Source organism: Mesocricetus auratus, unplaced genomic scaffold (assembly GCF_017639785.1).
Source record: "Mesocricetus auratus isolate SY011 unplaced genomic scaffold, BCM_Maur_2.0 Super-Scaffold_100042, whole genome shotgun sequence".
NCBI lineage: Eukaryota > Metazoa > Chordata > Mammalia > Rodentia > Cricetidae > Mesocricetus > Mesocricetus auratus.
This window is the reverse complement of record NW_024429219.1, coordinates 2,005,520-2,033,031: the sequence shown is the minus strand read 5'-3', so window position 1 is coordinate 2,033,031 and position 27,512 is coordinate 2,005,520. Positions and strand designations below refer to the sequence as shown.

The 27,512-nt window shown below is 57.5% G+C and overlaps 2 protein-coding genes across 6 annotated transcripts in view; one reads left to right on the top strand and one right to left on the bottom strand.

The window, feature by feature from the left end:
- The window catches only part of Megf6 (multiple EGF like domains 6), a 103,349-nt gene extending 98,808 nt beyond the window's left edge, over nucleotides 1-4,541 (top strand). For 3 of the 4 annotated variants that reach the window (XM_040734927.1, XM_005079372.4, XM_021232520.2), the window contains 5 exons: nucleotides 22-150; nucleotides 509-637; nucleotides 730-858; nucleotides 1,702-1,830; nucleotides 3,901-4,541. In XM_040734927.1, the coding sequence (XP_040590861.1) occupies nucleotides 22-150; nucleotides 509-637; nucleotides 730-858; nucleotides 1,702-1,830; nucleotides 3,901-3,944 (560 nt within the window). In that variant the 3' untranslated portion in view covers nucleotides 3,945-4,541. Of the gene's footprint in view, nucleotides 1-21; nucleotides 151-495; nucleotides 638-729; nucleotides 859-1,701; nucleotides 1,831-3,900 lie in introns of those variants that run through there. The other variant, XR_002384812.2, reaches the window with a different exon arrangement.
- A 524-nt stretch (nucleotides 4,542-5,065) lies between these two features.
- Nucleotides 5,066-25,996, bottom strand: Arhgef16 (Rho guanine nucleotide exchange factor 16). Of its 2 annotated transcripts, none has more exons than XM_005079256.4 (16): nucleotides 25,842-25,996; nucleotides 18,844-18,954; nucleotides 16,879-17,487; nucleotides 14,665-14,710; nucleotides 13,599-13,765; nucleotides 12,471-12,527; nucleotides 11,876-12,036; nucleotides 9,556-9,708; nucleotides 9,343-9,472; nucleotides 8,776-8,850; nucleotides 8,483-8,575; nucleotides 7,951-8,102; nucleotides 7,519-7,707; nucleotides 6,939-7,012; nucleotides 6,434-6,535; nucleotides 5,066-5,675 (listed from the first exon to the last, which is right to left on the bottom strand). In XM_005079256.4, the coding sequence occupies exons 3-16, from the start codon at nucleotides 17,464-17,466 to the stop codon at nucleotides 5,536-5,538; spliced, it is 2,127 nt and encodes a 708-aa protein (XP_005079313.2). In that variant the 5' UTR covers nucleotides 17,467-17,487; nucleotides 18,844-18,954; nucleotides 25,842-25,996; the 3' UTR covers nucleotides 5,066-5,535. The 2 variants fall into 2 exon arrangements, with proteins under 2 accessions (XP_005079313.2, XP_012975389.2); XM_013119935.3 differs by lacking the exon at nucleotides 25,842-25,996 and adding an exon at nucleotides 23,992-24,036.
- Nucleotides 25,997-27,512: the final 1,516 nt, after the last annotated feature.

The window sequence follows — 27,512 nt, the reverse complement described above, 5'->3', positions numbered from 1 at the left end:
TTTGTCCTGTCCCTGCAACAGCCTGCCCTGCTGGGCACTATGGTGCTGCCTGCCTCCTCCAGTGCTCCTGTCAGAACAATGGCACCTGTGAGCCCACCACGGGTGCTTGCCACTGTGGTCCTGGCTTCTACGGTCAAGCTTGCGAGCACTGTGAGTGGGGCTCTCCCCTGACCTTGAACACGCCGTCTAGGCTGGTCCTAGTCTGTGAGAGCAATGGCCACTTCCTCAGTCATTGTTCATTGGGATCAGATGGGATGAGCCTGACCCGGCTCTGGGCTGGAGACGCCTGCTCAGGGTCACACAGAATGGGTAGAGATGGGCTCCCCGGCTAGCTCCCTATGTCTCTACCTTGTCATGTGAGCCCTGGCTGGAGCCGGGAAGGAGGGAGACTAGGACATTCCGGACAGGGCGCCTCTCTCAGCTCGGATTTGGCCTTTTGCTCTGGGAAAACTGGGTGGTCTCTGCTGCCTCCTGTGCTCGACTTACTCTAACTAGGGTCCTCCTTCAGCCTGCCCCCCTGGCTTCTATGGATCTGGTTGCCAGGGAGTCTGTGAGTGTCAACAGGGAGCCCCCTGCGACCCTGTCAGCGGCCAGTGCCTCTGCCCTGCTGGGTTCCATGGCCAGTTCTGTGAGAGGGGTAAGTGTCAGGGCCCCCACCCAACCCCTTTACCCTTTCTTTGTCTTCTTTTAATCTGGGGAAGGGAACGCTGAGCCCATTGTCCCCACCAGGGTGCAAGCCAGGCTCCTTTGGAGATGGCTGCCAGCAGCAGTGTAACTGCAACCAAGATGTGCCCTGTGATCCCATCAGCGGCCTCTGCCTTTGCCCACCAGGGCGCACAGGAGCCACTTGTGACCTGAGTAAGTGGAGGGTCCTGCCCAGGGTGGGACATTATCAAATCATGCGGGTTGGGTACCTGCATGCCAGGCCTCAGACTGGGCACTGTAGCTTCCTGCGATCTCTGCTCCAGCCTGCACCCTCTGGGGGCTGCTGGCAGTAGCCAGAGCGTGATCTGCCAAGTGCAGGCACCCATTTACAGCTACCAAAGCGAGGTCCTGCTCTGTGGTAGCCTGCAGTCTCGGGACTCTATCTGGCTATCATGAGAAAGGTCCCAGTGGAGGTGGGAATATGTCCCCGACTTATCAGTCATGGCCATGACCCCCTTCACACCAGATTTCCTGAGGATGGGGGCTCTCTTGTCCTGCTGGGGGTGCAAAAGTGACTTTATGATTTTTGGATCCATGTAGCCTCGGGGACAGCAGCTGTGGCCACTCTACACGGCCTCAGCAATCCAGGCACCGGGCAGGAACGCGTGCCCAGGGCTTGTGACTGATGCTTTTCCATTTAGGAGCTCATCGTTACAGAACACAGGCTTTTAAAAAGTGGTAGGAAGCCGGACGTTGGTGGCGCACGCCTTTAATCCCAGCACTCAGGAGGCAGAGGCAGGTGGATCTCTGCGAGTTCGAGGTCAGCCTGGTCTATAGAGCGAGTTCCAGGACAGCCTCCAAAAACAATACAGAGAAACCCTGTCTCGAAAAGCAAAAAAAAAAACAAAACAAAACAAAAAAGTGGTAGGAACTGTTATCCTTTTGAAAGGAAACTACTTTCCCAGAGGACCTCATGCCACCTGGGCTGTCTACCCATTGTCCAGGCAGATGGGAGGGTTGTTTATGCTTCTCTTCTCCTACCTCCTGCCCCTACAGATTGCAGAAGGGGTCGCTTTGGGCCTGACTGTGCCCTGCGCTGTGACTGCGGGGGTGGGGCTGACTGCGACCCCATCAGTGGGCGGTGCCATTGTGTGGACAGCTATACAGGGCCCACTTGCCGGGAAGGTGAGTCAGGTCCCCCTGGGGGCTGGGGGGAGAGGAACTGAAGACTTCCCTGCCCCTGGCCAGGAACCCACCCCCTTGTCCCCAATACCGCCATCAAGTGGCGGTACCAGGCCAGTCAGTGAGAAACTCGGCCATCCCTTCCCGGCACCCACAATGCTCCCACTCCACACAGCTAGTGTTTGCTGAGTAGGCCTCCTGGCCGTTTCCCGTGGGCAGGACTGCGTTGCACTGCCAGCCCAGAGCACCAACCCTTTCTCTAGAGTGACCTTGCAGATTGCAGGGGGGGCTCACAGACCCACGCGCTGGCAAAGGGCTGGGTGATTCAGCACGGGCGGGTGCTATGTGCCCGTGTGTCCGTGAGCAACAGTGTATTGCATGTCGGTCGGTCGGTCCACGCATGTGCTCCAGGGTGTTGTGAGCTAGTGCTTGTGCACATGTGCTGGCCACTGTGCATGCACCTGTGTGCTCACATGTACCGTGTGCTCCAGGGGTGTGTGTCCACCCGGTGTGCACAGGCGTGCGTGCGTGTGTGTGCGTGTGTCTGTCTGTCTTCCTAGTGTGTGTGCTTCCGGTACACGTCTTCCCCATGCATTCGTGTCCCGGGTGTGCGTGTGCTTCCGGTACACGTCTTCCCCATGCATGCGTGTCCCGGGTGTGCGTCCGCACGGTGCGTGTGCGCGTTTGGGTACATGTTCTGTGGATGTGGGCATGGGCTTTAGGCATGCATTCTCTGGGTGAGTTTGTGTGTCCCGTGTACACGTTCTTCAGGGCACATGTATGCTCTAGATGTGTGCTTCCCAGGTGTATGTGCCCCACGTGTACGTGTGTGCCCGCATCTCTGTGTGCACTGCATGCGTGTGCATGCGTGTGCTTGCTCCAGCGATGCCTATGCACCAGACATGCCTACCATGCTGCACTCGAGTATGTGTGCTACAGTGCATGCCTGTTCCAGTCACGTGTGTTCCAGTACACATGTGTACGTCAGACACGTGCGTGTACACATGCTTTATTGTGTGTCTGTGCCTGTATGTACCCACATGCATAGGCAAGTCGTCCCTTGGTCCCCAAGTCCCCAAGGCCCCATGGGACTGCAAATCCCATCTGCAAGGTAGAGCTGGTTGTATACCGCACCCCTGTGACCAGCCCCAAGCCCTTATGGCATGTCTTGTAGGCTCCCCAAGTCCAATCGGCTGAAGTCTCTGGGAAGGATCTCTGAGAGAGCTGAGGGCCCAGACCCAGGAGTCCTCAGCTTGAAGATCCTCAGTGTAGACTGGATACTGTGTGAATCATTTTCAGCTTCTCTCCAAGGCGATCATCGCCTCGTTTGTTCAGGGTTAGGTTGCAATTTGCTAACGAGTGCCTGGATGCATAATGCTATCTATCCACAGTGACACCCAGTGGTCAGATATGGTACTACACCCTAGGGCACCACACGTCCCAAGCCTTGACATATAGCTTGGGATCTCTAAGGATGGGGCTGTGGGGAGGGCATTGTTGGCCCCCGGGAGTCCTGGGATAGCCCTTTTCCCTGGGGTGGGGCTTGGCTTAACCTTGGGTGAAGTTTTTTTCCCACCCAGCCTCAATGCCCTATCTCCCACCCTTCTGGGAAGCTGGCAGAGTGGGGCTGTTTACGTGGGAGTAGGATGGAGAAGGTTATGCTGGGGGATGTGGGGCGATTGATGCCTTACTGGCCCATTAATGGTGTCTGTGTATCACTCGGCTCCCTGGGAGCCCAGAGATCAGGCGGAGAACATACTTGCCCAGACACGGCTCTCTGGTTAGGCCCACAGGAGTAGTCCCACACAATGGTGACCACCTTTGCTTCCCTGTGCCTTCAGAACCTGGGCCATGGAGGTGATGGGGCTGGACCATGGAAAAAGGGCTAGACCGTGGATGGGGCTGGACCATGGACATGAGGCTGGACCATGGTGGGAGGGGGATGGGCTAATGCCTTCACTGGGCTTGGCTAATGAAGGAAGATCACCACCTTCATTCTGGAATTGGCTGTCTTGAGGATCCCCCCACCTCCCCACCTTGCTGCTGACCCCTCTTTTCTTCCCATGGCCCCAGTGGCCACACAGCCATCCTCCAGCAGGCCAGCGACGGGGCCATGAAGCACTAGCTCACGGAATCCCTCCACAGAGAGCCACTGCCATGTTGGGGCCCAAGGAACCCAGAGGACACACGTGGGTGAGCCTAGGACTCCTGGATCCACACCCCCTCTGGAAAAGCCATGGATCTCTCTGGAGGGCTGCGGATAGCCGCACAGCCTACCCGCCAAGGACTTGTGGCCATGGAGAAAGGGTCTCAAGTGGACACAAGGAACCCAGGGAAGTAGACCAGGCCCTCAGGCCACCGTTTACATGGGGACCCTGCAGGCTGTGCCGAGGAACCCTGGCCCTCTTCAGAGACCTGGGTTGGGACCGAGGCAGGGGTAAGCAAGGCCCCACCTGCCCGGCAGGTCCTTCTGGTGCTAGGCCGTGGACTGCTGCAGCCAGCGGCTGCTTACCTGGAAACGTAGTCCGGCCTGTATTTATGTAAATGTATTTATGGGCAGCTTCACTAGCCATTGTGGCCCTGGGTCAGCTGGAAACCGCCCCATGCCAGAAGCTTGGACTCGGGCCGGTGAGCCGTGGGTTCTCCATCAAGTGGGATCGAGAGTTTTGTAAAGTCCTGTGAGTTAAAAGGCACAGCGGTGCCCTTGTGGCCTGGGTCTTTGTGCGTTTCATAGACTCTGTGGGAGTCCTCCCAGGAGCACCTGGCACGGAGGGCTCTTGGATGGGATCCTCCCCCCAACCAGGGAGGCCCAGGTGAGTTCTGCACCTCTAATGACAAGTGCCACACCAGTCACACTGGGATTCTTCTAGCTTCCAGCTCTGGGGTCATGAGTCAGCTCCTGGCCAAGGTGAATTATCCCTAGAGCATACACTGGTAGTGCTCAAGACACCTATAAGAGACCTGGAAAGTGACTTCCTGTAGGAAGAATGGGCAGGGGCTGGTGTGGGAGGGAATCCATGCTTAACCCAAACAGCCCACCCCTGCCTCAACAGGGGGAGGGACAGGCTGGTGCCACAGGTGTGGCCCAGAGCAGAGCTGCAGACGGCAAAAATTGGGGGAGCGCTGGACTTAGACCTGAGACTCTGCTGCCACTCAGGGTAGCCCCTTTGCTTTGGATCTAGGTAGCGGCAGCCTCTTCCCTGTCTCCCCGTGACCTAAGCTCAGGTGCAAACCCAAGTTTTAAAGAAACACTTTAATGCCATTTAAACCCTCCGTCACAGTATCCCTGCTGGCACCTCGGGTCACCTTCCAACAACACAGGCCCTTCCTGTCCCACTTGGGAAAGAGAGGCCCATCTGGGAGGTTGCCCCGTGCTGTCTTGGGTAAAGGCAGATGTCCTGTATCGCTCTTAGCCTGGCTGCAAGCTCAGGTGGCCAGGAGCATCCAGAAAAAGGGGCAGCCAAAGGGAGAGGCCAGGTTGGGCTCCTACCACAACGCAGGCCCCTGTAGCTCCGCCCGGAGCCTTCCGAGAAGGCGGTGGGATGGATGGATGCCCTGCACGCAACCTCGAGGCTGCGGGGAAGGCCCACAGTGCACGTGTGTCCCGGGACAAACTTCTCGGGAGTCAGGCAGAACCACAGGCTGAGGGACTGACGCCGTGTCCGCCATGGCGGGTTTTTTGTTTGTTTTGTTTTTGGCGCGGCCCAGCTACACATCCGTCTCCACCCGCAGCCGCTCCATCCTGCGCACGTTGCCCTCCACCGCCATGCGGCTGGTGATGCAGCGGGCAAAGCCCTCAGGAAACCAGCCGGTTTCTCCATCCCGAAGCCTCTCGCCATGTAGCCAGCCTGGATGCACAGGGGTAGATGAGAGAGGAGTCCGTCCCCCGCCCCGCACCTCCCATCCCTACCTCTGCCCTTGAGGGTTCTAGGGCCTGGGTGACCATTGGAACCGACACCCCCCCCTTCCTGCCTCAAGAGCACCTAGACAAGGAGGCATCACTCAAGGCCACGTGGGCACCCAGCCCTCCCAGCAGCTCCATCACTGGGGACGGGGATGGGGGTGGGGGCTGCACCCACTACTCCACCATGACCTGGGCCCTGTAGAGAGAGGCCTATGCTGGGACCACCAGGGGAGCGGATACCCATTTGCTTCACTTAGGGGTGTCGGTGATGAACTTTCCAAATCTCTTTGTCCCAGTACCTACAGTCCTCCCTTCGAGGAGTCTGAGTGCAGCTGTGTTTGCGCATGGATGCGTGGATCCACATCCATGTGCACCCATGTGCAGGGAGGCCCAAAGAGAGCCTCAGTTCCTCAGTCTCTCATCAGCATGGAGCTTGCCAATTAGGCTAGGCTGGCTGCTCAACGAACCCTTAAGATTCATTTGCATGCCTCTGCTTCCCTGGCAAATGGTGACGCAGACTCATGTGCCACCGTACCCAGCTCTCTTTCACGTGGGCTCTTGAGTGCGAGAAATCAGGTCCGACTGAGCCATCTCCCCAGTCCCAACCTTTGGGGGAAGTTCACCGCTGGTCGCTGTACCTCAGGCACACTCTGCACCCTTGTCTGGTTGATGCCCACCTAGGTGTGGCCCATCCACACTCACCGTCCTCTTCCTGAAGGACCAGGACAACATCAGCCTGCTGCAGTGTGATCTCATCAGCCTGCTTGGCAAAGTATGCCTTGGTGATCTCCACCTGGGGCAGTTCTGCGGGGGTGGGGGGTAGAAGAGAGAGGGCTAGGAGGGTGGTATTCCTCTCCCACAGACACGTAGTGTCAGCTGTCCCAAGCACAAGACGGACAGCTGCCCCTGGCATGAAGACTGGCCTTCCAGGGGTGCGGGGCAGACACCTGCAGATGGACTTCTCTCCCTTAAGGGCCCGAGGTGACATTTCGATGGGCAAGCCTGTTCTGTTGCTTAGGACCGTCTCCCCGGCTGCAGGGCTTCAGGGCCAACAAGGTTAAGCTGTGGCTACCTGTACATAGTCACAAGTGCATACAGGGGCCACGGTCCAGGCCCCTGGGGAAGCTGTGGTGTGGCCTGAGGATCTAGGACAGACCATCTCTACCCCAGGGCTGAAAAACCCTGCAGACCCCATCCCTCCACTCACCTCCTTTGTTGGCGATGCCCTGCCACTCCCTCTCCTTGTAGGTGAGCGATGTGATCCACCGGGCCCGGTCACTCCTAGAGGCCAGAGAGAGCATAGTCGAGACCCTCCCTCCCTTCCTTCCTTGGGGTCCATGAGTTCTAGGTCCAAGATTCACTGGCCATGCTGACCTGCCCTAGTGTGCGCTTCAGCTCCTGACATGGCCCATGTTGCCTGGCAACATGGGACTCCTGCCTCAAGGCCTTTGCACAGTGGTGCAGCGGCTGAGCCTCTCTCCCTCCTGGCTTCACCACCACCCGGACAGTGATGAAATACCCATCAGTCACATCCATCCACACCCATCCTTTCTTCCCCTTGAAGCTCCCTCCCTGGTTACCGGACAGCACAGCTATTCACCGTCTGGTGTCGCCCCACGAGGAAAACAAACACCCAGGGACAGGCTGCCGTTTTTGCTTATGGCTCTGCCCGGCCCTGACAGTGCTCAGCATACACGCAGGCACTCGGTCACAGCACACCCCATTCTCATGGGGCCCCTGCTCGCACAGGTGCTCCCCTCGCATGCAAGCTGGGCCCAGCATCTTACGCAGAGTCAGAGGACAGCAGGATCTGCTCCTGGCGGCCCTCACTGTTGCGTAGCAGGGTCACTTGGAAGGGGTGGGGCACGGAGGAACTTCGGCTGCTGCCCCCTGGCAGTGAGGGCTCTGAGGCCTCCAGCTTCCTGACCTGTATGTGGTCTAGCTGCGCATAGTCTTGGACCAGGTAGCTCTCCTCGCTGTGGGGACACAGGAGAGTCATTAGGGCCAGGAGCCAGTTAACCTCAAGAGTGCTCCTAAGACTTGTCTCCTGGGCCTGGGGACAGCTTCTGTGGCCAGGGAGGAAAACCCAGGCCTGCCAGAAAGCATAGACCTGACTCTGTATAGAGTCCTGTGGCCGTCCCGGATCAAGTGAGGTGGGGGGGGGGTCAGGGCCACTCCGGGCTGCTCTCTAGTCTTGATGTCTGCAGCCTAGTGCCTACCTCTTCTTCTTGGTGACAACCAGGACGTCGTTGAAGAGGAACAGGTAGCATGTGGGCCGGCTGGCGATTTTCCGAAAGATACTGGATTCCTCCAAGAGGAAGACCTCCCCGCGCTTCAGCAGCCAGCGAGAGGCGGAGATGAGCGGGAGGGACTAGAGACAGAGCGGGCAGATGAAGGAGCAAGGTGGGGGTGATGGTAGGGACAACCCCTGCCTCCCTGGATTGAGCCGGCTGTCCCCGTTAGGACTGAACGGAGAACCCAATGAGATATTCCTGAGCCTTAAGGAACGGCCATTCAGTTGGCCCACAGGTACCAGGGGCAGACCCTGGGCCCTGTTCTGCCCTACAGGAGAGCCTTGACCAGCCCCAATCCCCAGGAATGTTCCACCTAAGCTGGGGGTGGGGGCCGGTCCTGGAGAGGCCGTGACAGCCTCCTTGCTCCTGATCTCCCCAGGCAGGTGTCCCCAGAAGCCCCTGAGACTCCCACGATGAGGACAGTAGGGTGGGGCGGGTGGGTTGGCACGGCACCTACCTTGACCTTACCGAAATCCAGCTGCGTGTGCAGTGTGTACATCTGCTCTGTGCGTTCCATTTTGTGGGCCCCCTCGTTGCACTGTTTCACAAGCTGCGGGGGGGGGGGCGAGTCCACGCGCATACACGTCAGAGGCGTGGACGCAGGACCGTGGACGGTCAACGGAGCACCCGCCCTTCCTGTGGCACTGCCCTGGACCTAGTCCCCTTTTCCCCACCAGTGCCACAAGACGTTTGGGATGAATAATCCTGTTAGATAAGCTGGGGTGGGCGTGGGGGCAGAAGTTGCCTCACCTTGCTGATGGCCTTCAGGGCCCGGCTGGCGGCTTTATACCTCTCGGGGTGGCCCTGTGTCTTCAGGCAGAGCGTCTGGGGGGAAGGCAGCAGCTGTAGAAGCCCCTCCCGAAGAGCCCTGAATGGGGCAGGGGGCTCCCCACCAGTTCCAGACTCTGGAAGTCGAGGAGGGGCCTCGAGGCAAGCAAGGACTTCCAGAGGGCTCTCGATTGGACCCACCAGGGTTGTCTATAGCCTGCCAATGGCCTCCGCACCTCTGGGGCCAAGCCAGGGAAAGGGAGCCGGGCACCACGCATCCCGGGGAGAATGTCAGTATGTCTGCAGCTCCAGGGCCCGAGGGTGTAATGGGCACTTGCCTAAGTACCTGTCTGCAGGCTACAGTGTCGTGTTACCCGGCCCACCGCCGAGTGATCAAGGTTAATCACACTGCCTTATATTGAATTGTAATTATCCAACTACAGATGTGTATGAGTGTGGTGAGGGAGGCGGTCAGAGAGGCACCACGGAAGGCAGGGCCTCCCAGGGAGGTTCCCACGAGCCGCCACCCAAGCCTCCTGCAGGACTCACATCTGTCAGGAGTGGCAGCCGGGTCACCCTCTGCATGGGGAGGATCAGGAAGGAGATCATAGGCAGGCCCCCACACGCGGGCCGTCTCTCGATCTCCCTGAGTGCTTCCCGGAAGGCCGCGTTGCTGTTCCTGCAACAGGGAAGCTTTGTCACTCGACCGCAGGGAAAGTGGGGTGGGGTGGGCTGGGAGCACAAGGGGGGGCCCCCACTCACGACAGCTTCTGCAGGGTGCGCTGCTGGTAGACCTCGTTGGAGCAGTAGGCGACGTAAGGGTGGAAGTGCTTCTCGGCGTGCTCCTCCAAGACGTCGCTGATGTCCTCCACGCACACCTGCGACTTGTGCCGCTGCTCCAGGGCTTCAAAGAACCTGCAGCGTTGGAGCGAGTGGGGGAGCGGTTGGGGAGGGCGGAGGCTCGGTTTTGGCGGGTGCGCTGCACACCTACCTACGCAGACTGTACGCACGGACAAAAAAAAGTGTCCCCGCAGATCGGTTCTTAGAGGCAGCACCTAGGCAGGTGCCCAGTGGGTCAGGCAGATCCTCGTGTAAGCTAGACCACATCTGTCCAACGGCTCCGCCCCTCCCCCATGACAGATCAGCTGGCCACACTGCCTTTGTAACATCCAACACACACACCCGTGTCTGTTGTCCCTGGGTGTGAATTCAGAGATGCGGCCACCCCTGTGTTGTACTGGGGTCCTAAGAGACCCAGGGAGAGCCATGCCTCTTTAGGAATAGGCCTTTTAAAACTAACGTGGTTCTGCCAGCCAGGCTCCCCGCAAGGCTTTGCAACTATCCACTTTCATGGAATCCAGCCCATAATGGACAAATGGGGGCTGGGGGCCTGGGCTCTTGGCGGCGTCCTGGAGCGACTGCCAGCCAGGTAGGATGATGGCAAAGTAAGCAAATGACACCAATGGTTGGCCCAGAGTTTCCTGGGTCTTGGCCACCTGGTATGTAGGACCATACCAGGCTGGTCCTGGGCTATGTCCATGTCTCTAGGCCCTGGTTTTAGGCAGCTGGGAGAACTCTCTCCATATGGAGAAGACGCTTCGAGGCTTGGGTGTGAGCATGGGCTCTTAGGATTCAGCAGACCCTGTAACCCACATGGACCGCGTTTCCTGTAAGAAAGTGTGCTCTAAGAGTCTCTGGCCCTTGGGAAAAGCTGTGTAGCTGACTGAGAGGTTCATAAGCACATGGGCCCCATGGACGAGCGGAAGCTGCAGCTGCCCGGACACGGCCACTCGGCTGAAATGCGTGAGTCCTAGGGTTTCCTGGAAAGGTCTGGAAGGGCCAGCTTCCCCCTCCTGGCCCCAAATAGCACAATTCTCAGAGGAGATCACTATGAACGGCCGGGGGGAAGGCTAGAGAGTCCCGCACCAAGGCAGCAATGGCCATGCTGAGCCATTAGAAGCTGCACAGCTCATCAAGGGACCGCAATGGGGGTCAGGAGTCTGCATGAGGGTCACCCACTTCCCGGGACCCGTCCCCTCCTCTGATGAGTCAGGAGTGGGTAGTTCCCACAGCTAGACGCTGAGTCTCTTACAGGAAGCCCCTGTCTCCAGGGATATGACAGTCCTCGGTTCCCTGTCTAAATGGCTCAGAAACTTCCTGAGGTAGAGAGGACACCCGCGGCAGCAGACTGTGAGCGGGCTTAGTAAGGTCCGGGCTGATCCTGACGTGCACGGGCCAGCACCCTGTGTTTGGAGGGGCCTGGCTTGTGAGCCAGCACTCTGTGACCTATTCTCCTGACACTACTGAGACCCAGGAGCGTGCCTCAGGCAACAGCCTCGTCAAAGAGCGAAGCCAAAGCTAAAGGGACAAGGAGACCTGAGGTTTCCTGGACTACAGCAGCAAGGGCAGACCCCCCTCCACACACACATACCACATGAACGGACTGTGCTAGGGATATAAACATACGCACATATACAGGCATGAGCAAACACATACAGGCAGCACTATTCCCAGTGCTGGGGTGAGATAACCCACCGGCATTAAGCAAAAAGATATACACAGGCACACGCAAAGCACATATATACACTAGCACACGCATTCGCGAAAGCACTTGCACACACACAGACAAGATACAAGCCCTCACCAGCCTGCAGCTGCGTACCTGGTCCCTCCTCGGATTCTAGGCCCTGAAACTAGAGCCCAGCCAGGCCACCAGACACTGCTGGGTAGAACATGACCTGGGGTTGCAACTCGAGGCTGCCACCTGGCTGGCTGAGTACTCTGTGGGCACTGCTGACTATGCCCGGTGCTGAGATGCAGGGTTGTACCTGAGAAGTGTGCCCCTGCCCCTGCACCCCATTTCCTGGGAGTCTGGGATGCCCACAGTGTCCCCATAGCCAGCTCCCAAGGGCTCCTAGTGGTTGCCATGCTCTGTCTCAAGCTCCCCATCCACTGGTACAGCCCAGGGCCCACACAGAGCTTGCTGATATCCGCCCCCCCCCCCCCCCCGCAGTGAAAGCTGCCTGGAGGCATGCTTGGGGACCCAGGGAGCCCCAGATGGTGGAAGGACAGGGACGCTCACTTCTGACTGGCAGCCAGCACGTCCAAGATGTTGGAGAAGAGGTGGTGGTGCTCTGTCTGTGTCATGGTGACCCGCAGCTCCCTGGACTGCAGGAACTCGGTCGCCAGGATCCTCAGGCTGTGCAGATAGGAGAACTCAGATGTGAGGATCTCGAAGATGGCCTGCACGAGAAGAGGATGCTCAGAATGACGGGGTGGGGGCGGGGGGGGGGGTGGACTGGGGTGCGGGCCCCTTCGGGGAAGGCTGCCATGACTGCTGCACAGGCCAGAGTCCATATCCCTGTGTGCTCAGGCTGGGTGGAGGTGGCCAGGGGTCTGCTTTCCGGGCAAGTTGGTACACACAGTACCGACACGTGCACGGCAACTCCTCTACCACTGAGTCATGCCCCTCATCCCAGGCCAGGACTCTGGCTCTTCCTTCCTGACGTCCCTTGAGGATTCGCAAGGCAGTCAATGAATGGGTTTAGTCCTTCAGCCATCACAGTATCTGGCCATTAGGGTAGGTGAGGAGAGGGTATCACCGTGGCTCTAGTCTCTAACTCCCAGGGTACCGTGTGGCCCCCACACCATGTCTGGGGCTTCCCCAGTGGACTTACCTCCTGCCTCTTGCGCTCCTCCACCGACAGTGTGTCCAGGACACCTGACTCCAGCACCTGTGGAGAGCGCAGGCGAAGGAGCTGTGGGTGGCAGGTCCCACAGAATGGAGCCTGGTGCCTCTCCACTTCCATCAGGGACCTTCAGCCGTCTACAGCTCCTCCGCTTATCTCCCACTCCATAGAACCCTCCCAGGACAGCGCCAGATCATCTCTAGAGCCGTGGACCAGGAAGACGGACAGGGTCCAGAGGAACAGAGTGTGTGTGTGTGTGTGTGTGTGATGACTCACATGCCACCTGGGCATCTGAGTCACAGTCCTGCCAGGGAAGGGCACAGGCCGTTATCACCCGCACTCTTCACTCTCTTGGGGCCCCGATGGCTCCAGGCTGTCTTAGTGCGGCTCCCCCGATGCCTATAGCAGTAGAGCGTGTCAGGGCAGGCTGGACCGTCACATGCCTGTCCTCCTACTCACGGGCTGGGCAGAAGAGGCACTGTCAACAATGCACGGGGGGCCCCTGCGTTGTTTCCAAGGCTGCATAAGCCGGGCTCTAGATATCAGGCAATGCTGTGGGGTGCAGTGTGCTGGGCCCCGTCCCCAGCTTCTAGCATCCAAAAGGGTAATAAACACGTACTTCTGGACATGTCTGCTTGTGAAGCACAGAAGTCTGTCTTGCCGCAGCCCTTGGCTGGACCCTCCCTGGCTAGGGTCCCACTGTAGGCACTCTCGTGGTGGAATGCCTGGGTCTACCACCCCCATTTCCCGCCACACCCACAGCCTGCAAAGGACACATGCCTCTAACAGCAGCCAACCAGCTGCATGTCCTATGTGTCAGGACCACCACTCTGGCCCTGCTTTTGATGCAGCCTGGACAGGGTCCCATTTCCAGATGTGGGAAGTACGGGGAGAGTGGGGAGGCTTCCCTAGTGATATGACGGTCCTAGGAAGGGGGCTCCCTGTGCTCACAGTGCACCTTTGTGTCAGACCAACCAGGACCTCTAGCCACACATTAGGACAGAAGACAGACTCTGCTCTACTGTATTCCAGTGACTTTGGAAGCTAACTTTGAGCTCCTTGTAAGGGCCTGGGCTACCACAAGTTGGGCAAGGGAAGGCCATGGGGCCTCCTTACCTCTGGGAGCTGGCTCCAGGTGAGCTGAGCAGGCCGATAGCTCTTGACCACGATGGTGTCCGCTTTCTGAGTTCCCTCTGGGCTGGAGGGCTCATCGAGTATATCATCATCAGACTCATGACTGGTATTTAGACCCCGCTCCCGGATCTCCTGGTACAACTGGGGGTCTGGAGAGAGCAGAGCCGCCTGTGAGGGTTTGGGGATAGCCTGGCCCTCCCAAGGGCCCCACAAAGCTCTCAGAAACATGTAGGCTCCCCTATGGCCACGGGTCCTATGGCGGTACAAGGACAGGCTGGGAGATGGTAGCAGCCCAGTGTAGAATGTAGCACTCCAGGTCAGGGCCAAGCAGACCAACCAGAGCTGCACGAGCCAGCTGTGCCTAGTCTGGGAGAAGGAGGCTGGGTACTCAGGTGGGGCCTGAGTATGCTGGCTGCTGCCCACGGACCGACAATACTCCCAGCCCAGTCTGGCCTGGGCCAACCCAGTTCAGGGCATCTCTGAGTTTGTGAAGCTGCTGTGTCAACCTGCATCTGAGCCTGGGCACGGTTGCTGCTGCACACAGGGAGTGTTTCCCAGAGACTTTGCAGAGAGGCTCAGATCCTTGTGTTCTGGACCACGGCCACCCATAGAGCTGACATGGGCCAGGAGGGAGGGATATTCTTGCCAAAGTCACCACGCCTTAGCGGGACCAAGAAGACACAACAACACTAGTTATTGCTGTCTTACGGGCTGCAACGCCCAGTAGGCTCTCTTCAGACCGGGAAGATTCCACGCAGAGAAGAGAGATGAGCGTCTGCCTCTTATCTGATGCGCTATAATCCAACCTGGGTCCCATTGGATACTGAAGATAGTGTGGGGCTTGTCTGTCCCCATCTTTGGGTCACACAGTCTGGGAGTCCAAGGGATTCTATGAGATGCACAGTCAGACTAACAGTAGGGAATCTGTGTGTGTCCAGTGTCCTGCCCAGCCTGACCTCATCTTCCCAGACCCACCCAGTCCCCAGTTGGCCCTACCGAGACCCCTCCCTGGCCATGCTCAGCCCTCAGTTTCCTGGGAGCCACTTACCATCTTTGAAGGAGCCTTTGTGTGGGCGTTTCCGTCCCAGAGTTTTCTGCAGACAAGACACAGAAACCTCAGCAGCCAGTGGGGAGGGAGCTGTGGGTCGGCTCCCCTTCCGTTACTATGGCAGCCCAGAGATCTCCCCCACAGCAGGATAGGTAAGAGAAGGGAGGGGGCTTTGTCGACACACAGGAATTGCTCACTCAGTGTGAGCTTCACAAAGTAGAGGCCAGAACAGGTAAAGGTTGGGGTTCAGGGCAGGGGGCTGCCACGGGCCCAGGAAGGCTGCCTAAGGGGCTAAACCAGTTAGGAGGCATTACCTGGAGAGTGGGACGTAGGGGGGAGAGGGGGGCTGGACTGGGCCTGGTACTGGTTCAGGGTCCCAGAAACTGAGGGAGGGGTTGCAGAGGCAACCAGGGGCAGAGCTCTGAGGAATCCCCACCCTACACTGGCTTCCCTACACAGTCCCCACTCCTTGGCTGGAAGACCAGGTTTTTTTTTTTTTTTCTTTTACACAGGTACACTGGTTCCAGGAAAGCAGGGGCCAGTTGCTTCTGGCTCCTGAGAACCAGTTGGGACCTGAAAACTCCCCTTACAGGTCGGGAAGGTGTGATATACTGCCAGCCGAACCTGGCCCAGCTCTTTCTCACCCACCCCCTCACCTCCTCCTTTCCAAATCCTTCCTCAGTCTCTCCTGCATCCCTTCTGGCCCTGAGACCATGGGGGGGGGGCTCCTGTACTGTCTCCTGCCAGGCCCTGGGCACCCCACAGTCCCCTCTCAGCACAGGAGATCTCAGGAGCAGCCACCACTTGGCACCCCCAGCAAGGGCGTGCAGCAGGTACTCGGTGGAACTTGCTACAGCCAAGGAAAAAAACGAAGCCGGCATTGGTGGCGCACGCCTTTAAGCCCAGCACTCGGGAGGCAGAGGCAGGCGGATCTCTGTGAGTTCAAGGCCAGCCTGGTCTATAAGAACGAGTTCCAGGACAGTCTCCAAAACAGTACAGAGAAACCTTGTCTCGAAACCCCCTTCCCCCCCAAAATAAACAAAATGAACGAGACCTCGACCAGCCTGGTGCTGGGTGGGGTGGGGTGGGGCAGTGATGCCACTGACCTAGCTGCTGAGGTACAGGGTTACACTTCAAGGGTCCAGGCATCTCAGGCAGATGTGGCAGGGCAACCAGAATGACGGACAGTTGCCGGCACTGCAGACACAGGCCTTGTCTTAGCCACCACCGGCCTCCATGGAAGCTTATGGCCTGGCCAAGCTGCGTGCCGGTGGCTACCATTCTGGTGGGTGTCTGCTTCTCCCCAAATCAAGCTGTGGTTCGGGGTCTACGGAACCAATGCCCAAGTAAGCACGCTTCTCCCCCCACGAGGAGGATGTGTACATCTCTAGGCAACCAAAGGCGGCACGTACTCCTTTTTGGAGTGTGCTACAGCTGGATGGCGGCCACCCTCACTTATATATGGGGAAACTGAGGCTCAGAAGGAATCTGTTAGGGGCCACATAGCCCACAGAGGCCCATCACAGGCCCTTCATGGAATCTGACTGAACTCTGTGCCTGGGGCACCCCTGGACAAGTCTGAGGGAAACACCTGCCAGAGAGGCCCAGAAACTCATCTGCCCTGCCTGTGTCCTGGGAAGCAACTGCTTCGCATGGCTGTGACACAGAGATTTCCCCCATCTGACCCTGACAACATAAGGATGGAGGGTGGGAGAGGCCACTACCTGACCATGGTCTTCTTGCTCAGTGGCTGTCTGTCAACAGACGCCTGGAGACGCAAAAGGCTACAGCAGAGCTCAGGGGAAGAATGTTCTCCCCACAGGGCAGGGAGAGAAGCAGCAGGGCTGGGGGACAGGTGATGAGGGCTACACACTGTCCCTCCTTGTCCCACTGGGAGCCTGAGCCTGGCCTGGCTGCAAGTGCCATCAGACAGGCTGGCTCCATGCTTGGGCTCGATGGCAGCCGATTCCCTCTGCTGTCCACTCCGGGCGGAAGCAGGGGCACGGAAGAGTCCCAGGAAGGTGACCCAGCCTCCTCCAGCCAGAGCATGAGACCTGAATGCATCCAACTAAAGTAGGAAGGTCAGGAGCCCGCACCCAGCAGCTGCCCTGCATGATGCAGATGCAGATGCAGGAGACAACAGGACCGGGCTGCCTCCTTGCCTGTGAACTCCTGAGACCCTAGAGACACTGCCCATTCCTTGCTGTCCCCTACCTTATTTTTGGCTGGGCACCGAGCAGGAGGCTGAGTGGCCTCCTCAGTGAGGGCCTGAAGCTTGGGGCCGAGCTGGATTGAGTCCCCCTTGCTGCTGAATGACCCCAGGCCCTTCATGGCTGCCCTGTAGGACTGGTTCCTCATTCGCTTCAGATTCCCACCAGTGTCCGTGTCCATGTCCATGTCATCCAAGGATACGTTAGGATTCGGGAAGAGCCGGGGATCCCGCCGAGCCGCCTCCTTGCTGAGCACGGCCGCCCCGAAGCTCTGATGGCGGGCTGGGGACTTGGTCTTGGCCTTGCTGGCCACCGCCAAGCTCTTAGGGATGAGCTGCTGGGTCCCCATCTTGAGTGCCGCGGGGCTCTGCGTGCTGAGGACAATGGGCTGTGACCCCTCACCTTCCGGTGGCACATGCAGGGGTTCGGAGGCCTCTGGCTCGAAGGCAGCATTGGTCCTGGCTCTCAAGGAGCCCCGGACCATGGGGAGCCCCGGCACTGGATTCCCATTGGCGTCGAGTTTCAGCTCCGCATGGAAACGATATTCCAGTAGTTTCTCATCCAACGAGCTGTCAGAATGTCTCTGGGACATGCTGGGCGGGCAGGCTGGGGCCTAGAGAGAGACAAGAGGTGAGAGGCTCAGAGGGCCTCCTGCATATACAGCCTTCCTGGCGTTCAATACCGTTTCTTCCTAGTGTCTTCCCATAAAAGCGCCCAGGCAAGGACAGGGAGAGCAGTGCCGGCCATGGCTGCTCACCAGGTACAGCTGCATTACAGGTGTGCAGGGAAGCTGGGGTCTGGGCTTATCTGAGGCTATGTGCCTCAGGCATGCAGCTAACCATTCTCTGGTGGCTGGATTGGGCCTCAGGGACTACTCTGCTTTCTTTGACATAACTTACCAGGTCCTGGGCAGGAAGCAAATAAGAGCGGGTCTGTGACTGGGCCCAGAGGCCCCGTAGACCAGGTTAGGAATCCCAGGCGCCTTACTGATACCTTGAGCACTTGATGCACGGTTTGCACAGGGACAGTTACAGTTTCCCCGAGACTGCTGTGGATGTGACCGTGGCCCTGCCTGGCTGTGCATTCTTGCTAAGAGGATGGGCTATGCAGAGGCCCAGGGACCTGTCGGGGACGTGCCTCGGATGTCTGACCCTGACAACATGATAAGGAACAAGCAGGACGGAGGGTGGAGGGAGAGGCCACTCCTGGTCATAGACGCCCTGCTCAGTGACTGTCCACACAGACACCGCAGAGCCAGGATCCAAGTGTGAATGAAGCTTGCTTCCTCTTCTCCTGGCCAAGCCCATTTCCCATGGTGCCAAGGCTGACTCCAAAACCTCTCCTCATAGCACTCCCCAATACACATTTGCAATTTTCATGTTTCCGAAGTAGGGGGTCCACAATTCCAGTCTTGGGGGGGGGGGCGGTCCTAAGGTAAAAACCTGGGTTACCGTGCAGATGGGACTGCAGCAGGGAGTTTCAGCCTGAGCCACACTCCCAGGGCTCGCTGCCCAGCATGGGACGAGAACTGAGAGCCACTGTCAATATGCTACCCCCCCAGCCACTCCACCTGTCCATCCCAGCAGCTCATGTGCCCAAGGCCCCTTTCTGGCTTCTTTCCCCTCAGCGTTGGCCTGCCCCTGTCCCGTCACCCTGCCCTATCTACTACCCAGGCAACAGAAGGAAACCCTGAGCAACGGTTTCCAGAGTGTTCTATTTATTTCTTCACCATTGGTATTTTCTGTCCCCCTTGGAGCAGCATAGCCCTAAGGTTGGCTTTTGGCTAGCAGGAGATGCGACTGGAAGGGACAAGTGTCTCTCCTAAGCAGGGGAATCCCACTGGCCTGTGACCCAGAGACTGAGGCCTGGATGCAGCAGGAGCCAGAGTAAAGGGTTGTCTGTGTGGGAAACCAGTCTTCCACACTGACCAATCTGCTGAGGGCCAACTGTCCACGGTGCTGCCACTTACCTCCGTGACTGGAGGTCCTCAGACACCAGTCAGGAGCTGCCCTCCTGGGGGCCTGGAAGCCTGGGGTCCTCAATGGTTACAGGTGCCACCTCTTGGTTTCAATCTGCAAATCTGCAAAATGGGCTCAGTAAGAACAAAGGCGCTGCCTGAGGATTTCCTAGCAGACTCCTTAAATGGTCTGCAAAGCCCATCAATTAAAACAGCTCTGGCCGGCTGCAGGGGCCACACAGTAACAGCCAAGGCTTTTCTGAACCAAACACCACACTGTACTGGTAACGAGAGAGGCTGCCACTCAGGATTTGTAGGATCCTGATGTAAAGCGGAGAAAACTCCCTTCTATATATATTTTCCCTTTAATTTTTTTTTTAAACAAGGGAGCCAACGTCGAGGAAGCCTTTTATTTTCTCAGAACTTGGTACAGGCTAAAATGACATGGGTCTAAGAGGTCTGTGGAAGCACACCATATATATAACCTCAGAACCAGAGAGGCTGGAAGAGGAAGTGCCAGCATTCCATGCCAGCCTGGGCTACATACATAGCGAGACTATCTCAATGAAATAAATTAAAAAAAAAAACCCCTCAAATCCCAACTTATGAGGAAGAGCCTTCCAAAAGGGAAGTTAACCCAGCTCCATGTCTCCTGCCCACCCACATCTAGGGTGAGGCTTAGCACTGGGTCCCAGCGGCTCCTTGTCACTTGTCCTGGGCACTGTCCCAGGATCCCATCCTAGGGTGTGGTACCTCTCTGCCCTGCCCGACAGAGCAAATGGACTGAACTGGACTAGAGAGGACAGCTACCTTGGGGATTACCAGCGGTGGGGGTGGGAACCAGACTGTTTGGATGGGTTCAGGGCCTCGGGAGCTGATGACTCCTTGACCTCTAGGAAGATCATACCCACCCCAGAGCTCAAGGCAGGTCACAGCTCCATCCTAAGCCATAGTTCAGAACACAGAGTGGTGCCAAGACCCTGCCCAGAAGTCCCTCCCTGAAGGGGACGGGGCTGGTCACACTACTGATGATAACCACACCGTGGCTAAAATACAAGGCACCCAGGAAGCTGTTCGTGTCCCAGCTCACCCCCTGAAGCCCTAGGCTCCTCCACCACAGAAGATCTTAGCTGAAACTATCCGGAGAGGTTGAGTGCAGCCGAGCATCACGGGCCCCAGGGAGGGGCAGCCTGGGGACTTAGTGCCCCAGAGCAAGGGAGGGTGCATTCCTAAGGACATTCCAAATGGTGGCTGGGGATGATAGCAGCCGCACCAGGCCTCCCCCGGGGCGGGAGCTGGCATCTGTCACCCGTGTGGTGTGAGGCAGGGCTGCACCAACCAAGGCCCCACACTCAAGTTAGCTTCTCCGGTTCACCAAGGTCTGATGGCCCAGGACAGACTTCACCCGCAATTCTTTTTTATACAGTGATCATTACACTCAGAAAGGGCAGACCACACGGAAGCGCCCCGGGCCATTAGTTTGCCCCTCTCCTACCAGTAAACACCCATCACCCCTAACCCAGCGTCTCAGTCGTGAGGGACAGCATAGCCCCTGGCAGGCGGTGGCCTCTCCCAGAAGAGAGCAAAGTCCATCCCAGGGCCAGAAGTTGCCCAAAGGGAATCTGTCAGGTGAGCCACTGCTGGGAGTGGCTCCTGTTCCCAGCCTGGCACCGCACCCACAGGCCTGGCAAACAACCTGCCTGGCACCCCAGAGAGTAGGACTGAGGGCTATGGGTGCGTGTCCTGCCAGGTAGCACTGAAATGCCTGCTGGACACGTGTGTCCTGAAGCTGCGGGGCTTCATGGGCAGGGGACCACGAGGCTGGCTTGCCTCTTGTTAATCATTTCCACTCTCTCTGTAGCCAGCTCTCCTGTTAATCCCCCCCCCCCCAGCTGTCCAGTTTTGCTTCTGCATGCTCCTTGGGTCTGGCCCACTTCTAGGTCTTCTCAAGCACCCTCCTAGCTCAGGGTGGGGGGGTGGTCCTTAGGCTTGGCTCAGGCTATCCTCAGGCTATTAGGGCTCTCTCTAAAGCAAAACAAAAACAAAACAAAACAACAACAACAAAATGCCAGGCATTGTCTTGGGAAGGAGTTGGGGACAGATTTTTAATGTCTATAAAACATTTTTACTTATTTTAGGTGTATGAGTGTATGTATGTATCTAGGTATGTATGTAATATCACATACATGCCTGGTGCCTGCATAGGTCAGAAGAGGGGGGTCTAATCCCCTTGTAACTGGAGTTAAAGACAGTTGTGAGCTACCATGTTGGTGCTGGGAACCAAACCCAGGTCATCTACCAAGAGCAACAAAGTGTTTTTTTTTAAACCCCTGAGCCATCTCTCCAGCCCCAGATCTTTTTTTTTTTTTTTTTTTTTACTGTTTTTTTTGTTTGTTTGTTTGTTTTGGTCTTTCGAGACAGGGTTTCCCTGTATTGTTTTGTAGGCTGTTCTGGAACTCATTCTGTAGACTAGGCTGGCCTTGAACTCACAGAGATCTACCTGCCTCTGCCTCCCGAGTGCTGGGATTAAAGCCAGCAGGGGGTGAATTTTTGACTGCCGGAACACGTCTTTCTCTCCTCTTCCTCTCTCCCACTGGGGGATAACTTTCCTTTGGATCTGGAGGCACCCTCTTCTGTTCTCGGTGCCTCAGACTTCACGTCCTCATTTGGTGGCCCGTACTCCTTCTCCCTACCCAGCCCTGCAGAGCGCTCTCACCCCACACTCACTAAGCGCGGGGCCAGGTAGACTTTTCCAGCTTGTCCCCGTGTCTCAGACCTGCATCTACATGTGGTGCAATGTTATTTCCTGGGTTATTTCCCCCCCCTAGACACCCCCCCCCGCCGTCGGGAGACAACCCTGGGACCCATGCCGCTGCTACACCACCGAGCTATATCCCAGCCCCTTGCCTTATTATAATTTATTATATTTGAGACAGGGTCTTACTAGATGGACCAACTTGGCCTTGAACTTGCTCTGCAGTCCAGGCAGACTTTGAATTTGTTGTCGTCCTGCTTGAGTCTCAGGTGACTAGGATTTTTTTTTCTTTTTTAGATAATTTCTAGTTCTAGCACCATTTTATCCTTCTGGAACACTCACTAATCAAGACTGAAACCTCTGAACCAGGCAGTGGTGGTGCAGCACGCCTTTAATCTCAGCACTCATTGGGAGGCTGAGGCAGGCTGATCCCTGTGAGTTTGAGGCCAGTCTGGTGTACAGGGCGAGTTCCAGGACAGCCAGGACTCCTGTCCAACAACAACAAAAGAGAGGATCTCTGACATTTCCTCCTAATTTCTTACCTCTCCAACTTTTTCATTTCTTTGACCTTCTTTTGAAGACACCTCCTCTCTGTTCAGCCTTCTGACTTCTGCCACTTCCCTCCTGTCATTTCTGTGTCCGCTCCCTGCCAAGATTCTCCCTTGCAACCCCCCCCCCATCGCTCTCCATTCCTAGCGCCCCATTCTGATTTCTCGAAGACAACATCTTCCACCGACTTAGAGGGCAAGAATCCCAAGTTTTCTTTTACATGTCTCTGCTGGCTGCTGTTGGCTACCTCACTCTCTTGCTCTGTCTCGTCTGCCCTAGACCTTGGTCTCTCAGACACGAAATGTTCAAAATAAAGAGCTGCTTTGGTTTCCGCTGCCGACGGGAGGCCGATGTGGCCCAAGAGCACACAGGCTCTGTCCCCGGGAGCTGTGGACTCCCTGCTGCAGCCCACGTCCCCATGGGACAGCCTTCCTTCCGGGCTGGCTGGCTTCTGACTCTTGGTTCACCAAGAAACTGTCAGTGCAGGGACCTCAGATTCTCCTTCTAGAGGCCTCCAGGGAAATAACCAGCCATGGTCATCCACCAACAGTATTTCTGAGAGTGGGGTGTGAGGCCTCCCAGACTCCATATGGACCAAGGGTGTGTCTTGTCTATTCCAGGCCTCCAGGTTCACCGAGAACATGGAAGCAACTCCAAAGTCACCTTCGACAGCAGCTCTATCTGGGTGCCTGGCCATGTATCCCTGAAAGTCTTTGGGATTCAGGAACAACTTCTTCTACGTGCCCCCACAAACACAACAGAGCTCAATTCTCAAATGGATGTTGGCACTTTCCCTGTCCTGGACCCACCTCGTGCCTCCCTGAAGAGGCTGTGGTGTTCTAAGAGAAAAGCAGCAGAAACTGGGCCAGAGCCACTCGGCAGACCCAGATGCAACAGCGATAAGGGTGACTCCTAGCTGTTTCTGCTCACAGTGAGCTGGAAGTGGCCCCATGATTGAGGCCTTAGAGCCTACAGCCCACATTCTCTTTGCACAAGGGTAGCAGAACCACAGGGCAGGATTTCATGCAGGGCCAGTGAGATCTTGACAAGACATCTCAGGGGGCCACTGTGGGTGTGGTCCTGGATGGATGGGACTCTCTGCACCCATGGTCCTCTGCTCCAGCACCCTTCCAGGAAGGTCAGCTTTTCATGAACCTTGTGGGTACCTGTGCTGCCCTCTAGTCCCCTAAGCCTGATCTCTTCCTAGTCTGAGCCTGTCTGTCACAGCTGGTCATAGGAACCCAAATCTCTCAGAGTCTGAGCTTCTCTGCCCTGCTGGAAGCCCTCCATCGCCAGCTCTGACGCTGGGCCATCTCTACCTGGTGAGGCTCAGCCTCTTCAGTATCAGACTCAGCTAGCGGGCAATGGTGGCCTTGTGCTTGGGCAAACCCTGCCTGACTGAGCTGGGGAGTCGAACATAATTTGCAGCAGGGTTAGGCTTTGTAACTGGCTAGTTACATTTGTAATCAGCTAGTTACATTTGTAACCAGCTAGTTACATTTGTCAGGTGGCCAGCAGAGCTCAGGAGAATCTCAGCTGAGGGCAGTCTTGCTGGGAGCAGTTTTATCCACCTAGAGACAATTTGTAACATCTGAAGACACTGTTGGTCATACCCACTGGCATTTCTGTGTGCCAACAAAGCAACCGACTGTAACAAATGCCTCCAAAGCTGAGGTGGGGGAAAGACCAATCATAGCTAGCTAGCTAGAGTCACCCTTCACTCACCCACTGGGTGCATCCAGCCAGGCCACATCATCCGCCTGTCACTCCACACTCCCCTTCCCATTCTATAAGCCCAAGTGGTAACCACCGGGGTCCCTTATAAGGAGCCTGGGTTGGGGAAGCAGAGTCCTGACCTGACGGGAACCTGGGGCCAGGCCTCCACTGCTCAGTTCACCAGCTGAGAAACAGGCCCACGGGAAGGTCTCCAGGGCCGGCTAAGTCTTCAGGCCCCTCCCCGAACTCCTGGCCTCTGAGTGTCTTCCCTTCAGGCAGTGAGAAGCAGGGACAGAGGGAATGTGACCTGCCTGGGTCAAGCCCCAGCCAGTGAGAGCACAAGGGGGAGGAGCCAAGCTCCGAGGCCCCATCCTGACCTAAATGGCTGTCCTCAAACCAGGAACTAGATGCAGACGACGAGGGATTCTGGACCAGTGCTGCTACAGGAGGGCAGTCACCTGCACACTGTGTCACAGAGTGAGCACAGGCAATGCCTAGATGGATCTAGAAACCAAAACCAAAACCTCCAGGTCTTGTGGCCAAACAGAAAAGCAACTGGGCCACCTTCCGGGAAGCAGACTTGTTGTCTCCAAGAACAAGCCTTGGGAATCTCAACCAGCTACTTCACCTCTGCACTGGGACTCAGGCATGCTCCCTCACACATGGGTGGGAATTGACTGCCCTGCAGGAGGTGGAACGTGGCTACAACCCTCCACCAAAAGTTCAACAGAAATCAGCGGTGGCTGCTCTTCCAGAGGACAGGGTTCAAGTCCCAGCACCCACATGGTAGCTCAGGACTGTCTGTAACTCTGATCCCAGGGGGATCCGATGCCCTCCTCTGACTTCTGTGGACACTAGGCACACCTGTGGTGCACATGCATAAACATGGGCAAAACACTTAAACATATAAAGTAAATAAATCTTTAAAAAGAAAAAGAGTAGTTTCTGGTTTTAGATGCTTGGAGACGGGAGTGCCAAGGGGCCTCTACCTAGGTGACTTAGTCCTTACTTTTTTCAAGGAAGCCTGGACACCCCCTCCCTCCAACAGGCAGTACTGCAAAGAGGTTCCTCTCGGGACGATGGACATCCTGAGAACATGGCCTGACAGACACATTTATCCATTTTTTCCCCGGAACAGGAACACAGCAGCAGCCGACTGAATCAAGGCGCTCTGAGAGATAAACCGCGGCCCGGAGGCTCGAGCAGCTTGCCTGATTTCACACATAGCAACTTTCAAGCCTGGCGCCCACATACCAGGGCAGAAAGCCAAGGGTACCAGGGCATACCGGCACACAGTCACGAATGGACCCACACACGGTACCCTGACGTTGGTCACTCCAGTGACGAAACACCCAAGCATCCACTTGGGGACCATCACCTCCTGTCTGGGCCCCAGGTGTGATGTGGAGGCCACTGAGATCCCAACCGTGGCTGCCACCAACTCAGTCCCCTGCTCCTGAGGCCCATGCCCAGGTTCATCTTTCTCGCTCAACCTCAAAGTAGATCCCTGCTCCTGATTTACAGATATGGGGATCAAGACGGGGTGGGGACAGGTGTCCACAGGCCAGCCTGCAAGCGGCTCCCGCAGATGTCCGGAGCTGCCCCTCCCACTGGAAGGCACTGTGGAGACCGGCTGGCCACCAAGGCCATCAAGGTAGAAAAAGTGCACGAGGGGGTCAGGCCCCTCACTCTTGGGGCCCATCTGAACAGACCATCTTTCTAGCTCCCGGAAGAGTTACTTCCACCACCACCCCGCCCCCCGGGACTTCCCAGGAGTCTCTGCTCCCTAGTGTCTAACCGGGTTCGCTGCAAAGTGTCCCTTGGACTGCGCGGCTCGGGGCAGCTAGGCTCCTAGTACCCGGCTTGCAGCTCCAGCGAGGGCGGGGCGCGACGCTGTCGCCGAGGTCGGGAGGGGCTGGAAAGGAGCAGAGGCGCCCCGGGAGGCCCAGGTGGCCTTCCCCTCGGTTGACACTCCAGTCCCCAGACTCACCTGTGCGCACAGCCGTGGAGCAGCGGGGCGGGTACAGCCTGCAGTAACGCCGGGTCTCCTCGTCCGGTGCGGTCCCGCCCTCCCTACTTCCTGCGCCGCCGGCGGGCGGACGGGCGGACGGGCGGACGGGCGGAGCCCGAGCCAGGTGGGCTCCGCCGGCGGCTGCGCGGCCGGAGGGCGGGACGCACCCTAGGCACCTGCTGCACCGGGGCCGCCTCACTTGGCCGCGCCAGCTGCGTCACCGCACTACCCGGGCCCGCCTGCGTCCACGTGACCAGTCTGGTGGTTCGGGGCCGGAGTCCGCCCTTGGGTACCGTCTACTCACCCTCCCGCGCCTAAGTCTGCTTCCTTTCTGCGCCTGTCTCTGGGCTCCTCCGTCTCCTCCAGGAAGCCTTCTGAGATAGCCCGGGCCTGCGTGAACCTGTTTGCTGAAGGCAGGCCCCACCCTCTGCATTCTTTGCAGCTGGCTACTTCAGGGCAGCCCCAGCCAGGATCTCCCAGAACAACCTCCATGGTGTGTGGTACAGGGACCGCTGAGGGTTGGAAATTCTGCCAGCCACGCAGGTCGGTCCCCGCCTTGATTCTCCCGAGCTCAGGAAAAACACTCCCAAGTCCATGTAGTGTCCTCAGGGATGATGCTGTAACAGTGCGCGCACACACACACCCCCATCCCACACGGGGACTTTAGGGGCCAGGCTCACCGTGTGGGGAAAGATGGGGGGCTGCACCATTGCCCTCCGAAGTGCCACCAAATCTGAGCCCCCAAGGATGAGCAGAGTTAACCGATAATGGGGGGAGAGAGGAGTAGAAAAGGCAAGAGTCAGCATGAGTATAAGGGTCAAGAAGCAGGAGGGGCATGGCCAGGGGGAAGCCTGAGGGGGGGGGAGCAGAGAGCACAGGGCAGTGTGGGCGGCAGTGCCCAGCCTCCATCCAACAGCAGGAGCCTCTGCCTAGTAGATGAGTCCACCAGTTCCCAGGCTGCCTCAGGTTCCTGAGAGCAGGGGTTATTTGCAGACGGGCACCACTGCACCCGGCATTTTAGCATTTTAGGTTTTCTTCGTGCAACATCGAACTCATGGTCTGACATTCCCAAGACACCTTGAAAACGTGGTCATCATAGCAGACCCAGAGGAGGGGACAGCCACAGCCACCTCTCACTGTGGCTCTTTCTCTGTCTGGCTCACTGTGCAGAACCAGGGCTGAGTGTGACGGGGACACAGTGAATGCCCGGTGACCCTGGTGTAACCTGAGGTCCTGGGACACATCCAGAAGCCTTAGTGTATGCTGGTTCCTTTTCTGTGACCTCACACCACGCCCCCCCCCTTGTCCCCTACATGTTCCTCCATACAGTGACCCAGGTAGTGTTGCCCAAGAGCTTGCCTCATTGAGCACCGCATTTCTAAGAGGGATAACCCTGGAGACTCTAGCTTGGCCCTTCCTTGGCGATGCAGTGTGAGGGGTGTGCCTGGCCGGAGTCCTCCTGCGCCCTCATCCTTCGCCGGCCTCAGCCCTGAAGTTAGGTGGCTTGGTTGCGCCATCCTCTGCCCTTTCCGGTGTGATATCATCTGGGCAGGGCACTAGTTGGTCACGGGACCAGGTCCAATGGACATCAGTCACACTGGAAGGAGAAGAGGAGCTCAGGATGACCTGGGGACTGAGTGAGCCCTGGGT